Source organism: Nannobrachium achirus (genome assembly GCF_963921795.1).
Source record: "Nannobrachium achirus genome assembly, chromosome: 21".
NCBI classification, from domain to species: Eukaryota; Metazoa; Chordata; class Actinopteri; order Myctophiformes; family Myctophidae; genus Nannobrachium; species Nannobrachium achirus.
The window spans coordinates 20,904,207-20,929,929 of NC_137828.1; the positions used below are offsets into that span (position 1 = coordinate 20,904,207).

A 25,723-nucleotide genomic window follows, 5' to 3' on the forward strand; every position below is an offset into this window, starting at 1 on the left:
GCATCTACAAACTCACAATCTACAAGCGTCGCAACACAGACGCTTGTAGATCTGCTATTTTCAAAAGATTTGTATACATATGATATGGGACATTCTGCACAAGGAGTACTTTCCACGTTTGGTACTGATTCCATCTAGAGAGAGAGAGGGAGAGAGAGAGAGAGAGAGAGAGAGAGAGAGAGAGAGAGAGAGAGAGAGAGAGAGAGAGTGTCTCTAAACGGGGTGTGTGTGTGTGTGCGTGTGTGTGTGTGTGTGTGTGTGTGTGTGTGTGTGTGTGTGTGTGTGTGTGTGTGTGTGTGTGTGTGTGTGTGTGTGTGTGTGTGTGTGTGCGTGCGTGCGAGCCTGCATGTGTGCGTCCATGTGTTGAGATGCATTAACAATGTGTGAAGGTCAAGTAAATGCCACCACTCGAGACTTGTAAAAGAACTAGTGTGTTGAAATGATAAGATGGCCAGCCTGCACACCTTATGTGTGTGTGTGTGTGTGTGTGTGTGTGTGTGTGTGTGTGTGTGTGTGTACTAGTAAGACACCTCAGGGTGACATGCGACCTCGCCCTAAAGGGCGAGGTCGCGCCAATTCTTGACTATCTGGCCAACCACAGTGTTTCTCTGACGATTCTAGTTGTTATCATTCTGGGGGGAGTTTGTTCATGTTTTTGTGAGGGTATCAACCCTAGGAGACACGGGGAAACATGCAAACTCCACACAGAAAGGCCCTATCGCCAACCCCATCGAGGGTGTGAGCGATGGGGCCTAAACATGGAAATGTGGAGAACACTATATATGGAGATAGTCCAGTCCATCATGTCATAATGGGACTACCGTCATAGACGGTAGCCATTGTTAGGCCGGAGTCAATGGCTGTGTCTATGACGGTAGTTCCATATCTCCATATATAGTGTTATCCACATCTCCATGTTAGGACTCATATATGGGCATAAAAAGTATGTCATGTGACATCACTTCCTGTACAGACAGTCAGCCATTGACTCCGGATTAACAATGGCTACTGTCTATGACGGTAGTCCCATATGACATATTGGACTAGACTATCTCCATATATAGTGTTATCCACATCTCCATGTTTAGACAGCCAATGACTCCGGCCTAACAATGGCTACTTTCTATGACGGTAGTCCCATATGACATGATGGACTGGACTATCTCCATATATAGTGTTATCCACATTTCGTGTAGCCGCCCTGTACAGGAAGTGATGTCACAACTCGCTGACATCACACTGACATCACAGAGGATACGGAAGGACGGTCACGAGGATACGGAAGGAAGGAAGGAAGGAAGGAAGGACACTCAAGCGACACGATTCTTCAGAGTATATGCGACCTTCGGTCGCAATAATGTCACTGTCGGGCAGAAACCTCATATCTCCATATCTTTATTATGGTTTTGCTTTTGTGAATTTATGTCTTACTTTATCATACTAACTGTCACACAAAAACACATGCGCTGCATTGTGAGCTTGTAGATCGGCTATCCTTGCTATTTAAAATCATCCATTCGGGAACACAGTTTCCGTTTTCCCATTTTGTGTGGAGTAACCGTTTTGGACATACAAGGTTTCCGCGGCAAATACACAACATGGTGACAAACGTCACCAGTCCTTTTGTCACCTTTTATCACAGCCGGCGACTTTGGAGTGTTAAATGGGACCACAGGGCCACATTATTTAACGCGAAGGTGGTCTGACCCAACCACTAATGGACTGAATCAGACAAAGACCCTGTCCGAAACATTTCCGTCCGCTCCCTTCAGTGTTCACGTGTACTCAGCGGTGCTGCGAAATGATTACCTGTCACGGCAAACATCAAGTGCAACGGTCGCCCCATGCAGACTTGAGTTCAATATAATTATTTAGTTTTTGTCCCATTCCTAAGCAAATCATTTGAGGAGACTCTTTGTAGGCCAATAAGCCCTATTCACGGCCCGCCCACTCAGCAACTTCCTGGTGCTGAAGTCACGTTTTGAAGGGTAAAACCCGGCTAAAAGCCCATAGAGTTAACACAGAAATCGCAAATTTAATGCAATTCACGAATAGTAAAGTATGGCTAGCATGATCAAGAACACAAGATAGTAAAAGGCACAAAGCATTGGGCGGGCCGTGAATAGGGCTAATTGATTCCGGATGGAGACCCAAATGCATTTGGGCCTCCATCCAGAATCAATGGGGGTACATTTTTTATTATCAAATTATTGGCTTAGGAATGCGACAAAAACTAAAAAATATTATTGAACTCAAATCTCCATTGGGCGAGTAATCGATAGAAAAAAATACATTTTGGGGGTGAACTACTCCTTTAAAGGGGAGAACCACCCATTTTCAACATTGAGCTATGTCATTAATTGCGACCGTCAGGGAGCAGTTTACTATGAAAACCTCCACCGGCCGTCCGTCCGTCCGTCACACGTCACACCTTTGCCCTGCTCATATCTCCGCATCAGTATGACATCACACCACATGTGTACACAAACCTTTGTGTACGTTGCTGTGGCAACAGTCTGTTGTTGCTGGTCTGTTAGTGTACGTTAGCAACCACCTTAGCAACCATGGTTTTACCCTAGCAACCAACTGTTTACCCTAGCAACCAACTGTTTACCATAGCAACCATGTTTTTTTACCCTAGCAACCAACTGTTTACCATAGCAACCAGATACGCAGAGCAGGGATCTCCATATATGGGCATAAACAGGTGACATCACACTGATGTCAGATACTCAGAGCAGGGATTTCTCCATAATATATGGGCATAAAAGGGATTCTGTTAGGGATCTCCATATATGGGCATACAAGGGATTCTGTTAGGGATCTCCATATATGGGCATAAAAGGGATTCTGTTAGGGATCTCCATATATGGTCATAAAAGGGATTCTGTTAGGGATCTCCATATATGGGCATAAAAGGGATTCTGTTAGGGATCTCCATATATGGGCATAAAAGGGATTCTGTTAGGGATCTCCATATATGGGCATAAAAGGGATTCTGTTAGCTGTTAGTGATCTCCATATATGGGCATAAAAGGGATGCTGTTAGGGATCTCCATATATGGGCATAAAAGGGATTCTGTTAGGGATCTCCATATATGGGCATGAAAGGGATTCTGTTAGGGATCTCCATATATGGGCATAAAAGGGATTGTATCCCAGATGATGCCCTGTTAGGAGATCCACACTAACAGAATCCATATATGGTCCTACCGACAGCTGCTATAAGCCAACCCTGGCGATAAGGTCTGAGTCGAAGAAATGCTTCTTTCCTGGCAAGAATTGCCCCTTTATACTGTAGGGCTCGTTTGTGTATTGTATGACATCACGCCACATCATCGGCTGAGGACTGTGTGATGTCATCATATCTCCATATATGGAGACATAAGTTGCTCATGCCCAAATATGGGCTGGTGAGGTCAGACTTAGTGTGATGCGTAGGTTATCTCCAAATATGGAGATTCAACTTCAATGAGTAACCATGGCAAACTGTCAACTGCCCGTATGTCTTGATAATTGGTAAAACAAACTTTTGGCCTATTTGTGGAGATCTTACTGGTATACCTTTAAGTCAGGGTCTTCAACTTTTTCTGGCCAAGGACCCCTCAGCTGAGAAAGAGATGAAGCAGGGACCACCTCTACATATTGTATATATGTGTGATGCAGATTTTCATGGATTTCATAGATAGATTCATAGACTTGTTTGACAGCACTGTCTCATCAGTCTACAGTATGTTGGATTCATGTTAATGTGTATTGTCAGACATTTAACTACTTAAATCGCCGATACTTTGTAACCATGACCTTTCACTCCATGCTTGGTCTGCTCTACACCAAGCCTATTTGCCGAAAATAGCCGATCTACAAGCTCTCAACGACTCGCGCTGCGAGGCGTTGAGAGCTTGTAGATCTGCTATTTTTGCTTTATCCTATCACGCAAAGATTTGGCGGCCCCCCTGTAGTAACTATAAGGAGTAACTATAGGGGTCCCAGAGCCCCTGTTGAAGACCCCTGCTTTAAGTTGTTATGTGGAAATAAGAAAATACCCCCCCCCCCCCCTTCTGTGTTGCCTAGAACTGATGGATTGTGATTGTGGGGTTTGTATTGCAAAGTATACCGTCGGTGTTCGACTTGATTCATTTCTTCCTTTCCCGTTGAGAATCAACAACTCTGCCTGGTGTTCTGCCTTGGAGTACTGTAGATATATCTATATCTGATAACTGATAAGACATCCACACGGTGGGCGAAGACAACGGCAGCTGTCTCCATGTGATACGCTGGCATGCTTAACACTGCATGCTAACCATGTTAAAAAGCCATCTCGTCTTGATTACTGCATATCGTCGTTGTCGGTTGAAAACCTTGTACATCCAAAACCGTTCGTTTTGTATTTATCATTTTAAAAATGAACTACTAATCTAATCTACTGCTTGTAGATCTGCTATTTTCACTAGTTTTGTGCGACAGTCTTCTATGATGAAGCAGGGCTTTACTTCGCTTCACTTTGGTCGCGCAGGTCCGCGTTGGTAAAAAATCATGTCCCCTTGGAATCACGGCTAAACACACGGAAAAAAGGGAGTCCCAACACCAAACACCAAAATCTTGTCCGTGTCTCCGGACAACATCAACGCTGATTGGCTGTCAGGACGCGATGGGTGGAGCGGGGGGGAAGTGAAGGTCGCTTCAGTTCGATTTTTCCAAGTGATGGGGCGAAGATACGAGGCAACCGTTGGTGCCTTTCGCGCCGCCCCTTTCGGATCGTTCGCGCCGCACTCGGTCGCGCGTCGTCTCGTCTTTGCATTATGTAATCGCGCCGCTCGAACCATCCAGGTTTGAACCCAGCTTCATTCTCCAGCACTGACCAGTCATCATCTGCAGCTATTCACCATATTCCTGGCCCCGCCCCCGGCTTCCTGTTCATATCCTGAAAGAAAATAAAAAACATCATTTGGTTTCCTGTGTCCTTGCATTAAAGTGTCAATAGAGGCGCTCTGGGCTCTGAATGAACCGGTGTTGCCATGTCTGCTTATAATAAGCAATTTGTGTAGTTGTTTATTGGGCTTACTTTCTAAGATTTTTTAAACCAGTGGTTCCCAAATCTTTTCATATCAAGGACCCCAGATTAACATATTTGTCAACAGTCGCAGACTCCCATCTGAAAATATGTGTTGCCAGGGACCGCCACACAGATTTGTGTTGTTAAAATGTTTCAAAAATATTCAAATATTTTAGTTTTTTTTCCCTCAACATTTTTAAATAGCAAATATACAAGCTCACAATGTGTCGCAATGTGACACATTGTGAGCTTGCTGATCTGCTATTTTCAAATGTAAATGTAAAGCAGTAAAACTGAACCTAGTTAATTCTATTGGGCTTATTATTTATAGACCTGGCCGCTTGTTTCTTTTGCAATATCTGGCAACAGACAATTCCCTGTCACTTCCTTACTTGGGATCTCTTGTTCTTAGACTTGGGAGGAAGTGAAAAGATGTTTTTGAAGCAGCACACAGAGAAAAACTCTCTAGCGCCCTCTGTAAAAGAAAATGGCAGCCTCACTGGCATGGTGACTACATCACTCCAGTTTTGGCCTTACTCCATTGGCATCCCTGTCAAATGTATAATTGATTTTAAGCTTTTATTATTTGCTTTTTAAAGTTCTAAATGCGCTGGCCCAAGCTCAACAATTTGCCTGAGCAACTTTCACTTAATATTTGACCTGGAGTATCTATTGACTCAAGTGCTGGAGTACATTGTCCACTGCCGGCCATAGAAAACGGTTCTCCACAGATTTATCCCTACATTTCCAAGCAAAGTACAAATAAATTATTTGAGCTGCGATATTTGCACCTAAGCCTGTGAGTTACTCTTTGTGCGAGCTTTGGAGTTTTTAGTTTTCAGTTTTAGTAGCTAATGCTGGTTGTAAGGAGCTGCTCACTGGCCTGTGTTAAAGTTCCAGTCTTCTAATGGCTGTATTGATCCACACACACCACCTGATTTATCACACACCCTGCAGGTGTGTGTGTGTGTGTGTGTGTGTGTGTGTGTGTGTGTGTGTGTGTGTGTGTGTGTGTGTGTGTGTGTGTGTGTGTGTGTGTGTGTGTGTGTGTGTGTGCGCGTGTGCGTGTGCGTGTGGCTGTACGGTGTGCATGTTGGATCAGACCCCATGTCTCAATGTTTTTACAGCCTCTGAAAGGAGGCCACCAGACTCAACACCTTGACAATATATTACTGCGGTGCAACGGGACAAACAGCGCCCCCGCTGGTTGCCAGATCACAATGCAGCTCCAGAGCTGTGTTACTTTTGTCCTGGTCATGGCTGCATGGGGCTATATATAACGGGCATTTACCAGTGATGGGAGTAATACTTTTTTCCTTCACTTTTACTCAAGTACATTTTGAATACATGACATTTACTTGTAACAGTACATTTCTACAGTGTTTCTACACTGTGGTATTGCTACTTTTACAGTAATTTAAAACATTAGTAAAGTTGCTACTTCTTCCATCACTGCTCTCTACCCACTTGCCCTGATTGCCTAGAGTGGACTTACCTGCGGGTGCCAGCTGTGCCGAGTTGGCAATCAAGCTCTAGAAACCCTAAAGACTGCCTGAGTGTTGAGCCCTCCTGTGCTGGTTCATTGTTGTTTTGTTGTCGTAAGTTGGAGGTGATGTTTGAGAAGTATATACTGTGAGACTGTGATGTGTTATATATCGTATTTAGTGTTGGTAAAGTCTTGTCAACTGTTTCACAGTTTTTCTGTGTTTGTTTGAGTTCTTGGGTCTTTCAGTTTAGGTGCAGTGTCTGCCAGTATTGTCTGTCAAATGGTCACCTGTCGTGACCAGAAAAAGGCTAGATTTCATGCCTTTAAGTTTTTGACAGTTGAAATTGTGTATTGTAGTGGCTTTCAGTTTAAATTTCCTGTGCTATAAAAAAAGAAATGCACTTTATGCAACAGTATTTTGTGTCCTTTTTCGATCTTGGCTAATATTACACAATTCTCTCATCTGCCTCTCCTCTCCTCTCCTCTCCTCTCCTCTCCTCTCCTCTCCTCTCCAGTAGACCTCAGACATTGGGTCTATGACCAGCTCCTAAACCATGTCCCCTGTCCCTCCTCCTCTCTCCCTCTAGCCCCCTCCTCCCCCGGTGTTGACTCGGCCCCTTTGCAGCGCACGGGCAGCCATGGCGCCGCCACGGGCAACTACATCCGAGGAGGAGGCAACAGCTACGCCACGGTGGGCCCGGGCTACACCACAAGGTCATTACAGCTCTTCTTCTTTCATGAGTGCAGGGGTCTTCAACGTTTTCAGGCCAAGGACCCCTTAGCAGAGAGAGAGATGAAGCAGGGACCCCCTCTACATATTGTATAAACGTGTGATGGAGATTCTCATCGATTTCATTGATAGATTCATAGACTTGTTTGACACCTATAACCACTTAAAATCATAAATTGTCGATACTTAGTAAACTTGACCTTTCACTCTGTATTTGTTCTGCTCTTTTTCACCTTTTTCACCTACCTCTCCTCAGAGTATAGGGATGTGAGGGTTCAATTGTTAATATCCTATCACACAAAGAATTGGAGGCACCCCTGCAGTAACTCTGAGGACCTCCTAGGGGTCCCGGACCCCCTGTTGAAGACCCCTGCATTAGTTTTTATTTGTATTTCCTTTTGTCTTTTCGTTTAAAGTTTCAGTTTACCGGTAGCCTGGGATGTAAAATGTGGTTCTAAAGTGGATTTGCCACTAGTTTAGTAGTTTGTTTTTAAAGGGATATTCCACTTTCAACAGGGAAACAGTGGAAGGGCTTCTCTCCGCATACACACCCATTGTAACTTCAAACTCCATTTTAACCATGATAGATTCATTAAAAACACCCATTATTTTGTCTGGAGACTCATAATACCCTCCTAATACGTGAGCAGGCAATAACTTTTTTTATTTATTTGTAATAATTATTTGGGAAAATGGAAAAAATGAAATACCAATGGTTAAAATGAAGTTTGAAGTTACAATATCTAAATATTGAATCAAGCAAATTAAAAACTGTTCAGGGTGTTCATAAAAGCCTGATTAGACAATAAAATGACAAAGTTTTTTTAAAAGTGGAATATCCCTCTAAAGCACAATTTTAGTTGTGTATTTTATAGTAATATGATCAGGGGAAAGATTTAGCAATGTCATAAATAACAGAAATCGCAGACCAGCTACAATTTTTGAAGATTTTTGACAAAGACTACTATTAGCTTGTTATCCCCCATGAATGATGTCATTGGTTTCAGAACTGTCCACAGCCCACCAATGAGACACAGAGCGATTAGATGGAAAAGTGGGTAATGGGCTTTAGTGAGGACCAATTAAATGAAAGTTTAGTCAGGAACACTCATGTAGATTTAACCATTTATTGTGTAAATGGAATACAGTTAATCTTGGCATTAATGGGCTCTGCGTTCGGAAATGTTACCTGAATTTTGTGCAAACTTTCTGAGCATGCTAAGCAAAACCAGGGAACGCTAAGCAATACCCCCCCATAGGGATACAATAGAGAACAATAGCAATACATTGACATGTAACTTAATCAGACAATCACAAGTATTTGAGCTTAGCCAGACTGATCGTGCAAAGGTGGAGGCTGGGGTGGAGGGGGCAGCTAGCAGCGAATGATTCCGAAGCTTCGGAACGAAGCATATGTAGAGAAAGCAAGCTGTATTTAAAGGAGCCTTCCCTACTGATTGAGAGCTTTGATTGGAGTATAACAGTCATGTGACCAGCAGATATGAGAATAACGAATGAGAACAGAGCTGACTGACAGCTGACTACAGCTGGGCGGGACAACTCCCGTGTCCTGCATACACTAACGCTGACGCTTCAGGGTCGAAAATGTGTGACATGCTCCTAAAAAACCCTAAAAACTCTGTTCCACTCCCCAGTGGTGGCGGGGGCGGCGGGGACGTGTTTGGCTCGGACCCCTACGTGGCAGACCCGTACCGCACGCTGCAATACTGCCCCTCGGTGGTGGAGTCGCCTTACAGCAAGTCAGGCCCCGCCCTGCCGCCTGAAGGGAGCCTGCAGCGATCTCCTTCCATAGATTCCATCCAGAAAGACCCCAGGTAAGTGTGTGTGTGTGTGTGTGTGTGTGTGTGTGTGTGTGTGTGTGTGTGTGTGTGTGTGTGTGTGTGTGTGTAAGTGTGTGTGTGTGTGTGTGTGTGTGTGTGTGTGTGTGTGTGTGTGTGTGTGTGTGTGTGTGTGTGTGTGTTTTTGTGTGTGTGTGTATCTTTTCTTTCATGTTATAATGTCACAGTGATTGCATTTACTTGCTTGTGGTCGGGACACCGTATGGATTGAGTGTTTGTCATTGTTCTGTAATAGGCTATTGGGTACACTGCGTGTATACAGTTTATTATAGTCGTGTAATAGGCTATTGGGTGTATTGTGTGCAGTTTGTTTATGTATTTGTCCACAATTTGGACGTGATTCTGTAGTGACACTAGGACTGTGTGTGTTTGTTGTGCATGGCTTCGGGCTCATTGTAAGGCCGGCTACAGACCTAAAGGCACAAAAACGAGTGCGTTTCGTGGGGGGGAGGCAGGGGGCAGACACAGCACAATGCATTCCAGATGGAAGTCGAGTGGTTTGAAGTCGAGTGCGAGTCGTGTGGTGTTGTGTGGTTGCGTCCAACTTGCTCACGACTCGCACTAGACTTCAAACCACTCGACTTCCATCCGCAATGCATTGTGCTGTCTCTGCCCCCCGCCTCCCCCACACAACTCTCACTCAACTTGTGCGTTCCAATCTGAGTGCAGCCTAAGGGCTATTGTACAGGTGTCTTATTGTAAACTGTTGTTCAATATTGATGGTGCTTTTGGTGACCTTATTCTTCCTCACACTGCTGGTTATGTTTGTATTGCCACCTTACAGTGCTTCTGTTGCTCAGTATCTGTCTGTACCTTAACTGGCTGTGTTGCCTCTAGCAACTGACCTCCCCCTCCCTATCGATACAGTTTTATCCGCGCACACACAACTACTTTTTAAAACTACTAGCTTGTGCATATAGCTGGTGGGCTGTTATGACACGCATGACAAAGATTTGCCAATGGGCAGCGTGTGTCATTTTGGACTCATAGTATTCATAAATGTGCTATAGAGCAGTGGTTCTCAACCTTTTCAGGCTGTGACCTGATATTTTAACTGGGGACCCCCCCACGCTGACAAGCACTAAGGGCCCTATTATGATCCAGGTCTTATGCCTTATGCCTTAACTTCTTTGCCTTTTTTTACTATTTTATTTTTGTCTTTTAAATATTTCAAATAGCTGATCTGCTAGTTCACAACGTGCAGATGTAGATCAGCATTTGAAGTATTCAAAAATGCTTTTCAAAATAGTGAAAAAAAAAGGAAAGAAGTTAAGGCATAAGGCATAAGACCTGGATCATAATAGGGCCCTAAGAGTTGAAGCATTACATTTTGTATAACACGGTTCTATTGTGAAAATAGCGTTGCGAGGTGTTGTGAGCATTTAGAGGTATTAAAAAGTCCTTAAATTGTCACTTTAGAAATGTGCAGATACTCTCTATACACTTAAACTTTATGTTGGTTTGCTTGAGTGAGAAAACAATGTTGCACGTTAAGTTAATCCTCTGGGGACCCCCGCTGTGGTCAACCCACAGGTTGAGAACACTGGTAGAGCGTATGCATCATATGCCACTAATCGCAAAACATAAAGCAGCATGAAGCATTGGAGTTTGGAAGCGCTCGTTGGGAAACTCCTCCTGTCTCCTCCTCACTCCTACTGACTCTGTTTTTTGCCACTCAGTAGGCGTTCCCGCATGACTTCCGGGTACGATGATGTCACACGCATATTCTATGCCCTGGTCCGAAGTCGAATCTTGTTTTTTAAAATCCTCATGGCAGCCCAGGGGCGTCACAAGGGGGGGAAAAGTGGGTCTGAGTTACCAGGGCCCAAGGTGGAGGGGCCTTAATTATTCTATACTTTAACTATTGAAAAATAGCAGTTATACCACTGTGAGCTTGTGTCTGCTATTTTGGTGAAAATGTGTACAAATCTATGTTTTAAGCAAACGTTTGTAACTGAAATTTTGCTTCTGGGGGGGTCCCTGGAACTAAATATTTTGAGATGGGGGTCCGTGGCCAAATACATATCATTTTGGGGGTCCTTCACATGAAAGTTTGAGCACCACTGACATAGAAACATAGTTTTTTATCCAAAAACCTTAGAAGGATTTAGAAGACAATTATAGAATGGGTCAAAAATATTCAAAGACTTTTTGCACACATTTTCAAAAATAGCAGATCTACAAGCTCGCAGCTTGTAGATCTGCTATTTTTCAATAGTTAAAGTACAAAATAATGCGTAATAATCCGTTCCCAGTCTAAATGGGGTTAAACCCCATTTCCCCCCACCACGAAGAACATTCATGGGGGGCCCGCAGTGAATCCTTGTACCCAGGGCCCAGAATTTGGTGCAACACCCCTGTGGCAGCCTCTGTTGTTTCCTCTTACACACTACTTGTGACCCCCCCCCCCCCCCCCCAAAAGGAGTGCACAGTGTGTCATTCATCTCCCCCTCGTTAAGAGTCCCACCGGGCTTCTGATCACTGATGTCCTCTTGTCTTCTCCGTGAACCACAGCTCATCCACCTCTCATTCATCCATGTATTTATATATATAAAATGTATATTTCACAGGACGCTTGTGATGTATAATTCCTTTCATTCAGAGAGAGATGCAGCCAGCAGCCGAATGGAAGGCAGAAAGAATGAGACACACACATTATATAGTCGTTTTCAAGTAGGCAGTTTCAGCTGGTTAACATGGACTGAATATGCATGAATGCAACACATCACTGACAAATGGTAGGGCATGGACACACTCACGCACGCACGTGCATGTGCACGCGCACACACCGCAGAATAACGTACATGCACGTGATGTGCGTGTGCGTGCGCGCATTTGAAGTTGAGTGAATATCCCTTATAATGAGACCACGGCGGTCCATTATTGAACGCGACCTCGTCAACTTGCGCTTCCCATCTACAAACAAACGCGCCAGCAGCCATGCAGTGTGGTACAACTGGAGGCTTTCTCATGTTTCACATACAGTATAAGTTAAAGGTAGCCTGGGTGCTAGCCTGCTCGCTCCGTTCCGTTCCGCGATTTGTTTTGTCTCTCCGCATCACAGTCTGGAAAGCCTCGTATCTCCAAGGGGAGGTGGGACATAGAAAGCGAGGGGAATCCAACCGTGGCTTCTTATTGGTCTGTGGTGCGGGGCGGGACAAATACACCAGCGTGTATTGGCTGGCTGATGACGTAGCTACCCTAACCCTACTCTGATTCGTTGGAACAACATCCGGTCGGCAATGACGTCGCCTACGTCACAACTGACGTTCGGAAATACGAGTCAATTTATGTTTTGTTGTAGTGTTTTGTAACAATCAAAGTAACTATATTATTGTAGTATAGTAAAAAAATACTATATTTGCCTATTGGCAAGAGACAACTCTGCCCCAAATAACATCTAGGCTCATTGTCCTACTTATATTGATCCAAAAAGACTGTCCATGGGGTCTATTAGGCAGAAATGCCCCTGTTGTCCAGTTTCCCCAGCAGAACCCAGCAGCCCTCACAGCATAGAGTGGAGCCTATAAGCCTATCACTTGCAGTAAAAAGTGTTTTTTGTTTTCATGAATGTGTTAGTTGGCATTACAAACTCATCCATGCCTTGGTTGTCCAACACAAGCCACCACAAGCTCATGAATCATGTTTTGTGGTGATCATTCGGCAAACTTCCAATCAAAGTGACTGTACTGTACTGTGTCTGTACTGTACTGACCAATCACAGTGTCTGTTAGCTGAGGGTGGCGGCTCGTGTGGGACAACCAAGGTATGGATTTGTTTGTAATGACACCTAGTAACACATTCATGAAAAAGAAAATGCGCTTTTGACCACAACAAATGGTGTAAAAGCGATAGGCTTGCCTTACAGGCTCCACTCTATACTATGAGAGCAGCTGGGGAAACTGGACAACAGGGGCATTTCTGCCTAATTTTGGATCAATATAAGTAGGGACATCTTGTCCTTTAACACATGGTCGGGTGGGTAGGGCCACGGACGCTTTCCATGAATTTTCAGGTGGGGGGCCCTGATCCCAGAAAACACTGAGAAGCACAGCTGTACAGGAGGCATTCTTTAGCTGTCAACCAGTGATTCCATGCGAGCGGAAGCTAAGCTAATCCAATGATTTGCTTCAGCACACATAAACACAGTGGTTTGTGTTTGTGTGTGAAAGCTTGCTTCACAGAGATTATAGCGTTGTTCATACTGTTGACACCGTCATGTTCCCAGTGTATTATACTGTGTTGTCGTGACGGCACTGTGAATGTGCCGTTCCAGGGGTGTCACACCAAATTCTGGGCCCTGGGTACAAGGATTCACTCACATTTTGTGCTTTAACTATTGAAAAATAGCAGATCTACAAGCTCGCAGCGCGGCACCGAATGCCACGCTGCGAGCTTGTAGATCTGCCATTTTTGAAAAATCTTGAAAATATGTGCAAGACCTATGTTTCTATGTCAGTGGTGCTCAAACCTTTTCATGTGAAGGACCCTCAAAATGATTTGTATTATTTGGCCACAGACCCCCATCTCAAAACATTTAGTTCCAGGCAATTCAGGGACACCCCCAGAAGCAAGCAACATTTTTGTTACAAATGTTCGCTTAAAAAATAAATGTATTCAAAGATCTGCACACATTTTCATAACTTTTCAAAAATAGCAGATCTACAAGCTCGCAGCGCGGCGTGAACTTATATACTGCTATTTTTCAATAGCTAAAGTATAAAATAATTAGGGCCCCTCCCTTTGGGCCCTAGTAACTCAGTCTCACTTTTCCCCCTCTTGTGACGCCCCTGGTGTGTTCTTTTGCTGAAAGGTAGGGAAGTGACCTTTTTTGGCTGAAAACAAAAGATTAGAGAAGAGAAGCACTACATTTGGACAGTACTATAGAGTTAATTAACAGGGGTCTTCACATCGCTCCAGCTTTTTTAATGAACAGAAAATAAATGTTCAGGTAGGTTGAAAATGTTCCGCCATTCAGGAGAGGGTACCCATTTATCAGCGTACATGTTATAGTGTTACAGTTTCAATTGTGTTTGCTCATTTCTTTGTGTCATCATTTCCACCATTTTCCAAGTTTTTGATTTGGCATAGGGCAGGATACGAAAATGACACTGAGTCTGTGTGCTGTGTTGTTCCGCATAGAGCGGGGTATTGTATAGGGTGTATAGCGGTTGCATACATTGATTGCACACACACTCCTTGGCTGCCAAACCACAACCTCCACCCCTCATTTCCCACATGGCCCTCTTCTAGCACCACCATGAGGCTTGATTCTTGCATAACATTTTTGGACACTACTGCTACAGATTTGGCCCTAAAATCATGCAAAGCGGTATACACAGTATCTCTACAGTCAAGTCATCAAAATGCATCTGTCCCATCTAGCGCCACCACCTGGCTGATTTTTTTAAAACACATTTTTGGACACTGCTCCTACAGATTTTGCCCTATAATCACGCAAAGCCGTACACTCTATCTCTAAAGTCATGTCATCAACATGGATCTGTCCCATTTCCCATATTCCCTCCTGATTGGCTACCATTGCCTTCTAAAGTTTGTGTATGCGACCTGACGGTTGCTCATCTCCCGATTTAGGGAGTCTTACTGGTATAGGGTGTATAGTATACTGGTTGCATACATTGATCGGTCGGTCAATCTTGTGAATAGGAGTTATTTATTCTTATTTTGATGTGATGTGTGTGTGGGGGGGAGGGGTCACCATTCCGACACATCAGCATTCCGATCACCATTTTAGCATTCACCGGCGTCGGCAGGTTAGCCACTCACCCGCGTTAGTTTTACTGAGGTTAAGGTTAGGTTTAGGTGGTCGGAATAGCGATATGTCGGACTGCCGACGTGGAACCGCGCGTGTGTGTCTGCGCGTGAGTGTGTGTGTGTGTGTGCTCCTTCTTACGATTGGCGTTGCATGCTGAAAATGGCAAACTTTCAAGCTCAGCTTGTGGATTGTCTATTTCCGGCACCTGATATTATCATACATGTTAGTATGACTCTGGTTTTAGTTTCTTTTACATAATTGAACCCTCAGTGGCGGCTTGCCTGAGGCCCAGGCATGGTGTATACGGATCATGCCGTGCCTGTATCCAGGTTTGGAGGCTCAAGGCTGGGTAAATCACTGGGAGCCGGAGGAGGGGGGAAGAAGACAATGGAATTCCCAGACTTTAGAGTTTTCAAAGGCAAGAGCTATGTTTGTGCTTTCAATTGGATTAAGGTGCCCGGCCGTCTACTGGGGACTCGGTGTTGCGAACGAATTTGAAAACACTAATGCCTCTAAATAACAAAGAGTTATTGGAGAGACGGGCGAACGGTGCCGTGGGCAAGACAATGGCCTTGCGAGGGAGGAAGAGGAGGTGAGAGACAGAGAATGAAGCGCTGGGATATGAACAGCAAGGAGACAAAAAGCAGGAGAGACACACAGAGGGAGAAATAAATGGAGTTAGAGAGGTACATAATAACATGGCTGGGGGAGGAAACCTTGTATGTCCAAAACCGTTACTTTTCAGGAAAAAAAGAGAAAAAGAATTGTTCCAATGGATCCAATATAGTTATTATGTAGACACAAGTTCTCATTATTATTCTTCATTGGGGTTCAATATTTATAGGCTAATACCTGCACACAAACACAACGAATTATATTTAAAAAGAGAAAAAAAACTGAAAACATTTAGCCCATCTACCAGTTCATAACACGTTGCAATGCGTGGTTAGCTTGTAGATTGGCTTTTTTTGCTACTTTTTGTGACTCTTGTATGACAAAGTAGGGCAGGGTTCCCCAATTAGTTTTCCCCAAGGGCCGAATTATGTCTAGGGTACCAAGCCGAGGGCCACAACATTGCAGGGGGCGACGGTGGCGTTCCCGCTACTCCAGCGACAGTTCAGATATCGTTGTTGTCGGGTGAAAATCTTGTATGTCCAAAACCGTTCGTTTTGCATTTATCATTTTAAAAATGTTTTAAACTAGTGAAAACAGCCGATCTACAAGCACACAACGCCTCGCACCGCGACGGCCTTGTATGATTTGCGAAAGAACGTACACATTTCGAGATACGAGATTTCCACCTGACAACGACGATATACTAGTGTTGTTGCTGCTCTTATACCACCATTATTACTGGGGTTGGTGTGGGCCAGACAGTAGCCCCTCACAGGCCGCAAATGGGCCGCGGGCCGCCTATTGGGGAACCCTGAAGTAGGGCATTCATTTACAAAAGAAAAACGAAACAGAAATAAACATGGAGATAGGCGTTTTTTGCCTGACAGCAACGATAAGTGACAATGTCCCCTTATAATCATCCCTGTGGTCTGCTTTGTTATTCTCTTTATTCTTCCTGTTTCTGTCTCTCCTACGTCCATAATAGGTGGTCTACTCTAGGGGATAAGGTACAATAACGAATACCCAATGATATTTGAACAGATTTGAACAGAAGCAGGTGGATGAGTGAATTTAAATGAGTGTTTTATTTCGAAGTGCATGTAGCTTAAACATGCTAACAAAACAAAGACGGGGAAACACGGTTGGTGGTGCAAAAGGAAAGAATGCATTTAAACCAAAACTCACAGCCTAAATAAATATCTAACCTAAGCAAAGAGAAACCAAAAACCTTCCTACTCTCACAACAAACAGACATCTCTATATTATACTATTGTCATAAACAGAACATTAACTACATGTAGTATTCAATTCAAAGGACTTTTTTGGCTTTAAGAGGAAAATATAAGTTTACTTTGTCAAAGCAGTAAAATGCAATCAATGATGTGTACACAAAGCTGTTACATTACAACTGAGGCAAATCAAACTTACAAAACCATACCGTACAAATTGTGCATTTGCTGTCGAAAATAGTTAGCCTATATATCCACACAGGAAAGATTAGCTTGGGATAAGCTTTTGCAAAGTTGCGCATAATTAGCATTAGCAGCTGTTTTTCAAACTTGTTTAAAGGTAATTATTCTCTGTTTGTATGTGCTGTACAGTGTTTCAAAAGTGTTTACATGTAATTGCTTTGTTTGTATGGAGGATACAGTGTTTCAAATGTTATTTTTGTAAACCGATTTCTCTCTCGCTTTAATGTCACTGCTTGTCGTCATTCACAGTCCTAGTTAAAGGACAGCACAAAAAGAGCCACGGGGCCTTGTCTCCATTATGGTTGTCCGTTGTACTCAATTCATCAGTAATTACAACCATACAATACAATACATAATGGTAAAAGCTCCAGTAGCGTAGCAGCAGCAAAAAGGTATATTTACAGGATTCCATTTACATTCCTTGTGTGGTTTTTTGACCTCAATGACCTGTTTAGAGGCATGCCTGGCTTCTTCATGTATCGTCACTGTCGGGCAGAAACCTTCTATCTCCAAGTTTCAAATGTGTCCGTTTTTTCGTAAAGTAAAGCCCTGCTTCATCATACAAGGCTGTCGCACAAGACTAGTGAAAATAGCCGATCTACAAGCACACAACGCCTCGCACCCGCGAGGCGTTGTGTGCTTGTAGATCGGCTATTTTCACTATTTTAATTCATTTCTAACATGATAAATACAAAACAAACGGTTTTGGACATACGAGATTTCCACCCGACAATGACGATATGTTTGAACCTCCCAGATGGCACCAGGGAGCTCTCTATTGATTTGACATTCAAGCAGCAGAATAGATTAGATTCCACGATTCAGTTGACCGTGGCTGTGACAAACATGTCCATTCCAGACCCTCTTCATTCTTAAGATGCTTGGAGATGCTCTGTGTCGTTGTTTAGTTATAAATACATATCTATGTGGGCCAGTTGGGTGGCCAATCGTCCCTTGAAATAAGGAATTTTCTATGTCGAGTTCATGATAAATAAATCACAAATACATTATGTGTCGATGCAGTGCGATATGGATCTTCACGATTACTTGATGAATGAGTCACATACAACAATTAGGCTACTACCCCCGCCACTAGTGTGTGTGCGTGTGCGTGTGCGTGCGCATGTTGACAGTCACCAATGAAGACTATTTCAATGGTTTTCATTCAGTGCCTTTCCTTTCTCCAAAGTGACTTTGTCCGCTAAAACCCCTAGCCTGGAGCCAGCCTGTTCGCTCCGTTCCCCGATTTTTTAATGTCTCTCCGCATCACAGTCTGGAAAGCCTCCTATCTCCAAGCGGAGGCGGGACATAGAAGCGGGATCCACACATCCATGGCTTCCGATTGGTCTTTGGTGATGTCTGTCAAACACACCAGCGTGTATCCTTGGTCAAAAGCCGCACGGAAAGCCCTCCTCGCGTGTGTATTGGCTGGCTGAGAACGCAGCTACCCAGATTCGTTGGAACAACACCACGTGGCTTTCCAGCCACCGTGGCTTCCGATTGGTCTGTGGTGCGGGGCGGGACGAATACACCAGTCTGTATTGGCTGGCTGATGACGTAGCTACCCTAACCCTGCTCTGATTCGTTGGAACAACACCCAATCAGCAACGTCCTCGCTACGTCACAACTTGTCCCCGAAATACGAGTCAAATGAATCCCCCCCAGACTGTAGTGCGGAGAGAGAAAACAAATCGCCGAACGGAGCACAAACAGGCTGGAAACCAGGCTATAAAACCCCAACCAGCTATCTAGGATGTCAACTAGACTCCGGGCTGAGTGAATGGTGAATCAATGGCTCTCAAGACCATGTGTAGGGTGAATGGTAGAACACATTTCTGGCAAGAGAAGGTCCCTTTTTAGACTTGGCTAGCCTTCGTATTATTTGACTATGCAATATGTGGTGCTTGGCATGGAGGTCTGACCAAAAACAAACTTGTAAGACTTACTTTGGACTTGCCACCAAAGAGCACCTGGGTACAGAACATCTCTAACAGCATGGGCTGGCTCTCCCTGGAAGCTAGGCTTGTCCAATTCCAGCTCAATATGGTCCATAACATCTAGTATCTTATGTGTTTCTTTCATAGAAGTGGTGACGTGCATCATCAAATAATACCAGATTTTCGCAACTGTCGCCACTGGGTACCTTGCTCTCTCTCCTCTCTCCTCTCTCTCTCCTTAGCTTGAAAAACATTTTTGCGTATTTCAGATTTCCAAAACGCAACGAAGAAACGCAACGGTGTGCAACCAGGTTAAGTCTCTGACTTTATTGTCTTTGAGATGACTTACCAGGGGACGTCACTTAGGTTTGTGAAGGTTCAGGGCCTGAGGGTTTAGGGAGGGCATTGGAACAGGGCCAGAGCCTATTGTACAGAGAATGTTCCATTTCCCAAATGGCCACTCTTATACCTACTGTGCTGTTTAGCGACGTGGGGCAAAACACTTTGGCATTGTTGACCTTTAGTTGACAGCCTATTAAAATGTCTCTCTGACACACACAAGTGCGCACACACGAAGGGACGCACACATGCATGCACAAGCACACACCACCGTGTAGTGTCAGTGTTTGTTTAGATAGTAGTGACAGCCTTATCTTCATATAGTTGGTCCTCACTAATGCCCATTTGGGCTATACATATGGGCAGTGGTGGAAAAAGTAATCACATTTTGTACTCATTATGCAGAACATCCCATTTCAAGATATGGGATGTATAACATTGAATGACAGACGGATAGAACACAGTACTATGCAGTATTGTCGTATAAAAACAAAACAAAAATGTGCAAAAAATGTATATTTACAAAGAAGGGTCAGGGGGAGGGTAAGGTTGGGCTAGGTTTGTTTTACCAGTTACGAGAGTTTTTTTCAGGGTCATTAGGATGTTAGGGATCTACACTCATTTAAGGTCTTTAGTAAGGCATTCCCCATTTTGGTGGTATATAGCAGGAGAACGAGTTTGACCTTTTGTTTGAGCTGACTCTGGGTTGAACGTGATCTGTGGCGCTGTCTCTGGTGTTTTGTAATTGCGGATATCCTTAACGTTTTCAAAGTACTCACAGTGGAAATAAACAGACTTTGTCAATATTGCATAACCCATTATTACTGTTGAATAAAGACGGCATTAAAGTGCTGTGCTGTTTGTCGCAGAGGTTAAATGGACGCCTCCGCACTTGCTCTCTTTCAGTAATAATTAGATCTAGACAAGCTAACACGAAACACTAAATGAATTAGCTGCTATTAGAGGCAAGGAACTTGTTACGGGATGTGTGTGTGTGTGTGTGTGTGTGTGTGTGTGTGTGTGTGTGTGTGTGTGTGTGTGTGTGTGTGTGTGTGTGTGTGTGTGTGTGTGTGTGTGTGTGTGTGTGTGTGTGTGTGTGTGTGTGTGTCTGCGTGTGTGTGTCTGCGTGTGTGTGTCTGCGTGTGTGTGTGTGTGTGTGTGTGTGTGTGTGTGTGTGTGTGTGTGTGTGTGTGTGTGTGAATTTAATTACCTCGCCCGCACATCACCTACTCTATTAACAGGTTCAGACAATGGTATTCATATGCATACATACTCTTTTGTTGTTAAAACACCCTGTTGTGACGCTAACACATTTGTAAACGTTGTCGAGGTGTGATCCTGGGGGTTGTTTGGTCCATTATATGAACAGCAGAGACAGATGCAGAGAAACAAGAGAAATGTATAGAGGAAGAGAGAGAGTAAAGGACAAGGTATTGAGATAGAAGCAGACAGCAGTGGAAAAGAACAGTATATTCAGTAGAGGCCATGACAACGGCGATCTGATGCTATGCTCACGCACCTTTATGTCTTTACTGCACCAAAGGTACTAGGTGTAAATATGCAGACAATTTGTTTGTTTCTTATTGATCGATATCTTCCCTCGCCCCCCTTTTCTTCTTCCCTTTTTTATGCAATGATACGCTCTGTTACAAGTACAATTCCCCTATTCAAAATGCAAAGTTTGCAAAGAGCAGAAGTTTTGGAAAGTACTTAAAGTACCAAAAGTAAAAGCATTTTTCACAAGAACCCAGATTATCTGTTTTCAAATGGCTGAGATATATAAAGGGCTGAAGTGGTTAATTTATGTTTTGTGATAATAATTTAAATCAGCAAAGCAACTAGTTACTAAAGCTGACAAATAATAATAGTAGTGAATTAAAACGTACAATATTTGCCTCTGAGATTTAGTGGAGTAGAAGTAAAATGTTATTCATCGAGCTTCACATTTCTGGCAAGAGAAGGTCCCTTTTTAGACTCGGCTAGCCTTCGTATTATTTGACTATGCAATATGTGGTGCTTGGCATGGAGGTCTGACCAAAAACAAACTTGTAAGACTTACTTTGGACTTGCCACCAGAGAGCACCTGGGTACAGAACATCTCCAACAGCATGGGCTGGCTCTCCCTGGAAGCTAGGCTTGTCCAATTCCAGCTCAATATGGTCCATAACATCTAGTATCTTATGTGTTTCTTTCATAGAAGTGGTGACGTGCATCATCAAATAATACCAGATTTTCGCAACTGTCGCCACTGGGTACCTTGCTCTCTCTCCTCTCTCCTCTCTCTCTTCTTAGCTTGAAAAACATTTTTGCGGATTTCAGATTTCCAAAACGCAACGAAGAAATGCAGCGGTGTGCAACCAGGTTAAGTCTCTGACTTTATTGTCTTTGAGATGACTTACCAGGGGACGTCACTTAGGTTTGTGAAGGTTCAGGGCCTGAGGGTTTAGGGAGGGCATTGGAACGGAGCCAGTGAACCAATCGCAGAAGACTGCCTCTTTGGCAACGCCCATCCCAGAAACTGCTGTGGGTGCATGAAAGCACGTTCAGACTGAATAATGGAGTGAAACGAAATGTCAATTCAGGCTGAGTGTCAGGCTATCAGATCTCGTCAATGGTAGTGAATGAGTTAAAGGAGAGCTGTTGGCAGTTCAAAACTTACAGTATGTTTTCTCATGTCTCGTGTGTGTGTGTGTGTGTGTGTGTGTGTGTGTGTGTGTGTGTGTGTGTGTGTGTGTGTGTGTGTGTGTGTGTGTGTGTGTGTGTGTGTGTGTGTGTGTGTGTGTGTGTGTGTGTGTGTGTGTGTGTGTGTGTGTGTGTGTGTGTGTGTGTGTGTGTGTGCGCGTGTGCGTGCGTGCGTGCGCGCGCTGCTCAGATGCAGAGAGAGAGAGCATACGTGCATGCTTATGTATGTGCGTGCATGCACACATGTGCGTGTGTGTGTGTTGCTCAAATGCAAATATTGTGTTAGTCTGTGCATAATTCTGTGAAAGTGTTATATCCTTTAGATGGAAATGTATGCTCTGCCTGTGTGTGTGTGTGTGTGTGTGTGTGTGTGTGCAGTAAGGGTCATGGCCATGGGATTTGCCTCTATAATATGCAATATTAGACGTCCGCTTACAACCGAGTTTTAACAGGTCTAAAAGTCAAGGTTTTTTCCAACATCTAGGCTTAGCTTAGATGTTCATCGGGAATCCATTCCTTGCATTTAGCTAAGAGAGACGTTATATAAAGTTTAATTTATATACATTTATTCGTGAATTAATTTTCTTCATTGACTTTCCCGAATATGGAGATGACTGACATCATAGATGTCTGACATCATAGACCACATGAGACAAACACAGTACAGCCATATATGGGCATTCCAAGATATGGGCTTAATATTGATGACATCAGCGATCTCCGTACATGGGCATAAAAGGGACAAGGACGGAATGGCATCTGATGTAACCCTTCACCCAATCAGACATCACAATACTATATAATAATATATTGTGATGAAAGTAGCCTACTTTTTCCACCACTGCCAGGAATACCAGCACAGCATCATACAAACATTAGCCACTTAGCTGCTGAGTTATCATAAAACACAGTTGGAACTCACCAAGGCTTGCAAGTCAAACTGATCCTCACAGCAGCTTGAGTCATTAACAATAACTTGAGTCATTATGTCATTAATCTTCTGAAGTCTCTGATTTTATTTTCAAAAACATAACCCAGAAATGTAACCCAACAGCAACAACCCAGAAATTGCGTTATAGAAATAACCCATGAGTTTTTAGTGTGAGAGAGAGAGAGAGAGAGAGAGAGAGAGAGAGAGAGAGAGAGAGAGAGAGAGAGAGAGAGAGAGAGAGAGAGAGAGAGAGAGAGGACACACTCTATTGGCTCTTAGCACAGCCCAGGGGTAATTTCCTCTCCTCTCCACATGAGAAATGCATGCTGGGATGCCGAATCACCTCCAAGGGAGGGTAATGATGCATCGCCAGAACCTTGGCCCTGAGGCACAACTGTGCGTGTGTACGCGCACGTGTGTGTGTGTGTGTGTGTGTGTGTGTGTGTGTGTGTGTGTGTGTGTGTGTGTGTGTGTGTGTGTGTGTGTGTGTGTGTGTGTGTGTGTGTGTGTGTGTGTGTGTGTGTGTGTGTGTGTGTGTGTGTACATGTATTAATATACTAGCAAGGGACAACGGACAATTATCTCCACAAGAACAGTTTGTGAAACATATTATTTGTACTTACATGCATGCCAGTGTCATGTACATTGTCTATTTCAGCCTTAGGGTTAAACATGGCCTGAAGTGTCAAACATAAAACTGACGTCCTAAAATGCTGCTGTCTTCAGAAGTATAGTTAAAAGTGTGTGTGTGTGTGTGTGTGTGTGTGTGTGTGTGTGTGTGTGTGTGTGTGTGTGTGTGTGTGTGTGTGTGTGTGTGTGTGTGTGTGTGTGTGTGTGTGTGTGTGTGTGTGTGTGTCATCATCCTCGCTACAGTGGGTTGGGGCTTCACCAAAGCCTTGAACACAGAAAGGCGCGCACACACACACACACACACACACACACACACACACACACACACACACACACACACACACACACACACACACACACACACACACACACACACACACACACACACACACACACACACACACACACACCAACCAACACACATGTGTGTGTGCGCGTGTGTGTGTGTGTGTGTTACACTCTGTTGTTAATGAATATGTCACATTGTTTGTATCCAATAATCGGGTTAGAGTTTTTCAGGGTAATTGTTGCCACTAACGCACATTACATCAGCATTCATCAAACCTAGTTTACACACACACACACACACACACACACACACACACACACACACACACACACACACACACACACACACACACACACACACACACACACACACACACACACTAAGCCCCTTAAGCTAATCTACACCATAGGAGAGATATAGCTGCACTCAAGGTTAATATGGAATGTGTTCGCTGCTCCATATCCAAATGGACACTTTATATTTTCCATCTCTCTCTCTATTACGCACACAGCTTATGAGAAATTGTCAGGCCAGCACAATCCTCTCCTCTCCTCTCCTCTCCTCTCCTCTCCTCTCCTCTCCTCTCCTCTCCTCTCCTCTCCTCACAAGGTAGATCCTTTCGTACTCCAGTTTTCCCTCTGGACCCCAGTTGGGTTTGTTTCTCAGCCATACGTTTTGAATGAGTCCATATATCTCCAAGTCAAGAAGACTACGCTCACTTAATGCACTCATGGGCACAGCCCCTAAGGGGAGAACACGAGAATATAGAAGCCTCATTTGAAAGCAATGTTTGTGTTGGGTATATTAGTCGTATAGATGATGGAGTGTGGATGCTGTGAAAATCTGACTTGCGTGTAGGAGTTTAGATGCGGCGTGCAGGGCAGGTATATATACATCCATTTATCAGCCCCTCACGAGGTGGCGGAAATGAACATTTTTATTCCCCCGCCGAGGGTTTGACGCAGTCTTGCATGAACTCAGCCCCATCGACTTTCTGCTCAGCCAAATGTAGCTGGCCTTTTTAATTACTTCGTGGATTGACTTTCCTGGCGGACATTAATGTCAGGTGCTAGCTTGTACACATCGCGCGCGCCTTTTGAGCGGGGCTCCAGTGTTCCGCAGGGCTGCAGACATTGAAGTGGACGTTGAAGTGGACGTATGTTTGTCGCTGGCGGGTGGAAACCTTGTATGTAAAAAAAGAAAAAACTTTACCTACTTTTCAGCAGCGGTGGTTATTTGCACTACGCAGACCACGCCGTTGCATAGAGCCCCGAGGTAGACGAGGCCCCGGGGACTGCCCCGTAATAAATACGTTTCAGTCTGCCTGTAAACACAACGTTAAACCCAATACGAGATGACTGTCTAAAGTAAACAAACACCGGCAGCGCTCCGTCGCCGCTTCTCTCTCTCTCTCTCTCCCTCTCTCTCTCTCGCACACACACACCCCACACGCAGAAAGCAGCAGCTAGCAGCACGTCAAGCAGCTGCATGTATCATATAGACGAACATCAACGCTTGACTTCCAGTCAGTGGACTCCAAAATCGCTTACTTCTAGCGCTCCAAAGTTATTTTTTTCTTTATGAATCATATACTTATAGTTCCCTGAGACCACCCGAAGTGTTGTTAGTCCACCACATATTGACCCGGATGAGAAACGGGCTGTAAACAATGACGCTGTTTCCAAAGCAAGATTCTAGCGTATCCAGAGACTTCCAGTTACTACACTTCTAGCATAAATTCTGTAGCGTAGGAAGGCTTTGTCCTGGAGATATAACAGCCAGTATATACACAACAAGACATCGTGGTACAAATAAATGAAAAATAGCAGCAAGAGAATATAATCCAGTTAGTCTGTTGATCGCTTGAATCCAGTAGTCTGAATGAGAAGATAATGTACGCTTCTAACGTAGTAAGCTTCTA

The 25,723-nt window shown here is 44.0% G+C and overlaps 1 protein-coding gene across 1 annotated transcript in view; it reads left to right on the forward strand.

Annotated features, from left to right (window-relative positions):
* The window catches only part of ctnnd2a (catenin (cadherin-associated protein), delta 2a), a gene marked incomplete at both ends in the record, with an annotated part of 625,519 nt that overhangs the window by 361,479 nt on the left and 238,317 nt on the right, over positions 1-25,723 (forward strand). Inside the window, 2 exons of the mRNA XM_080752281.1 lie at positions 7,130-7,256; positions 8,928-9,107. Of these exons, the coding sequence (XP_080608407.1) occupies positions 7,130-7,256; positions 8,928-9,107 (307 nt within the window). The remainder of the gene's footprint in view (positions 1-7,129; positions 7,257-8,927; positions 9,108-25,723) is intronic.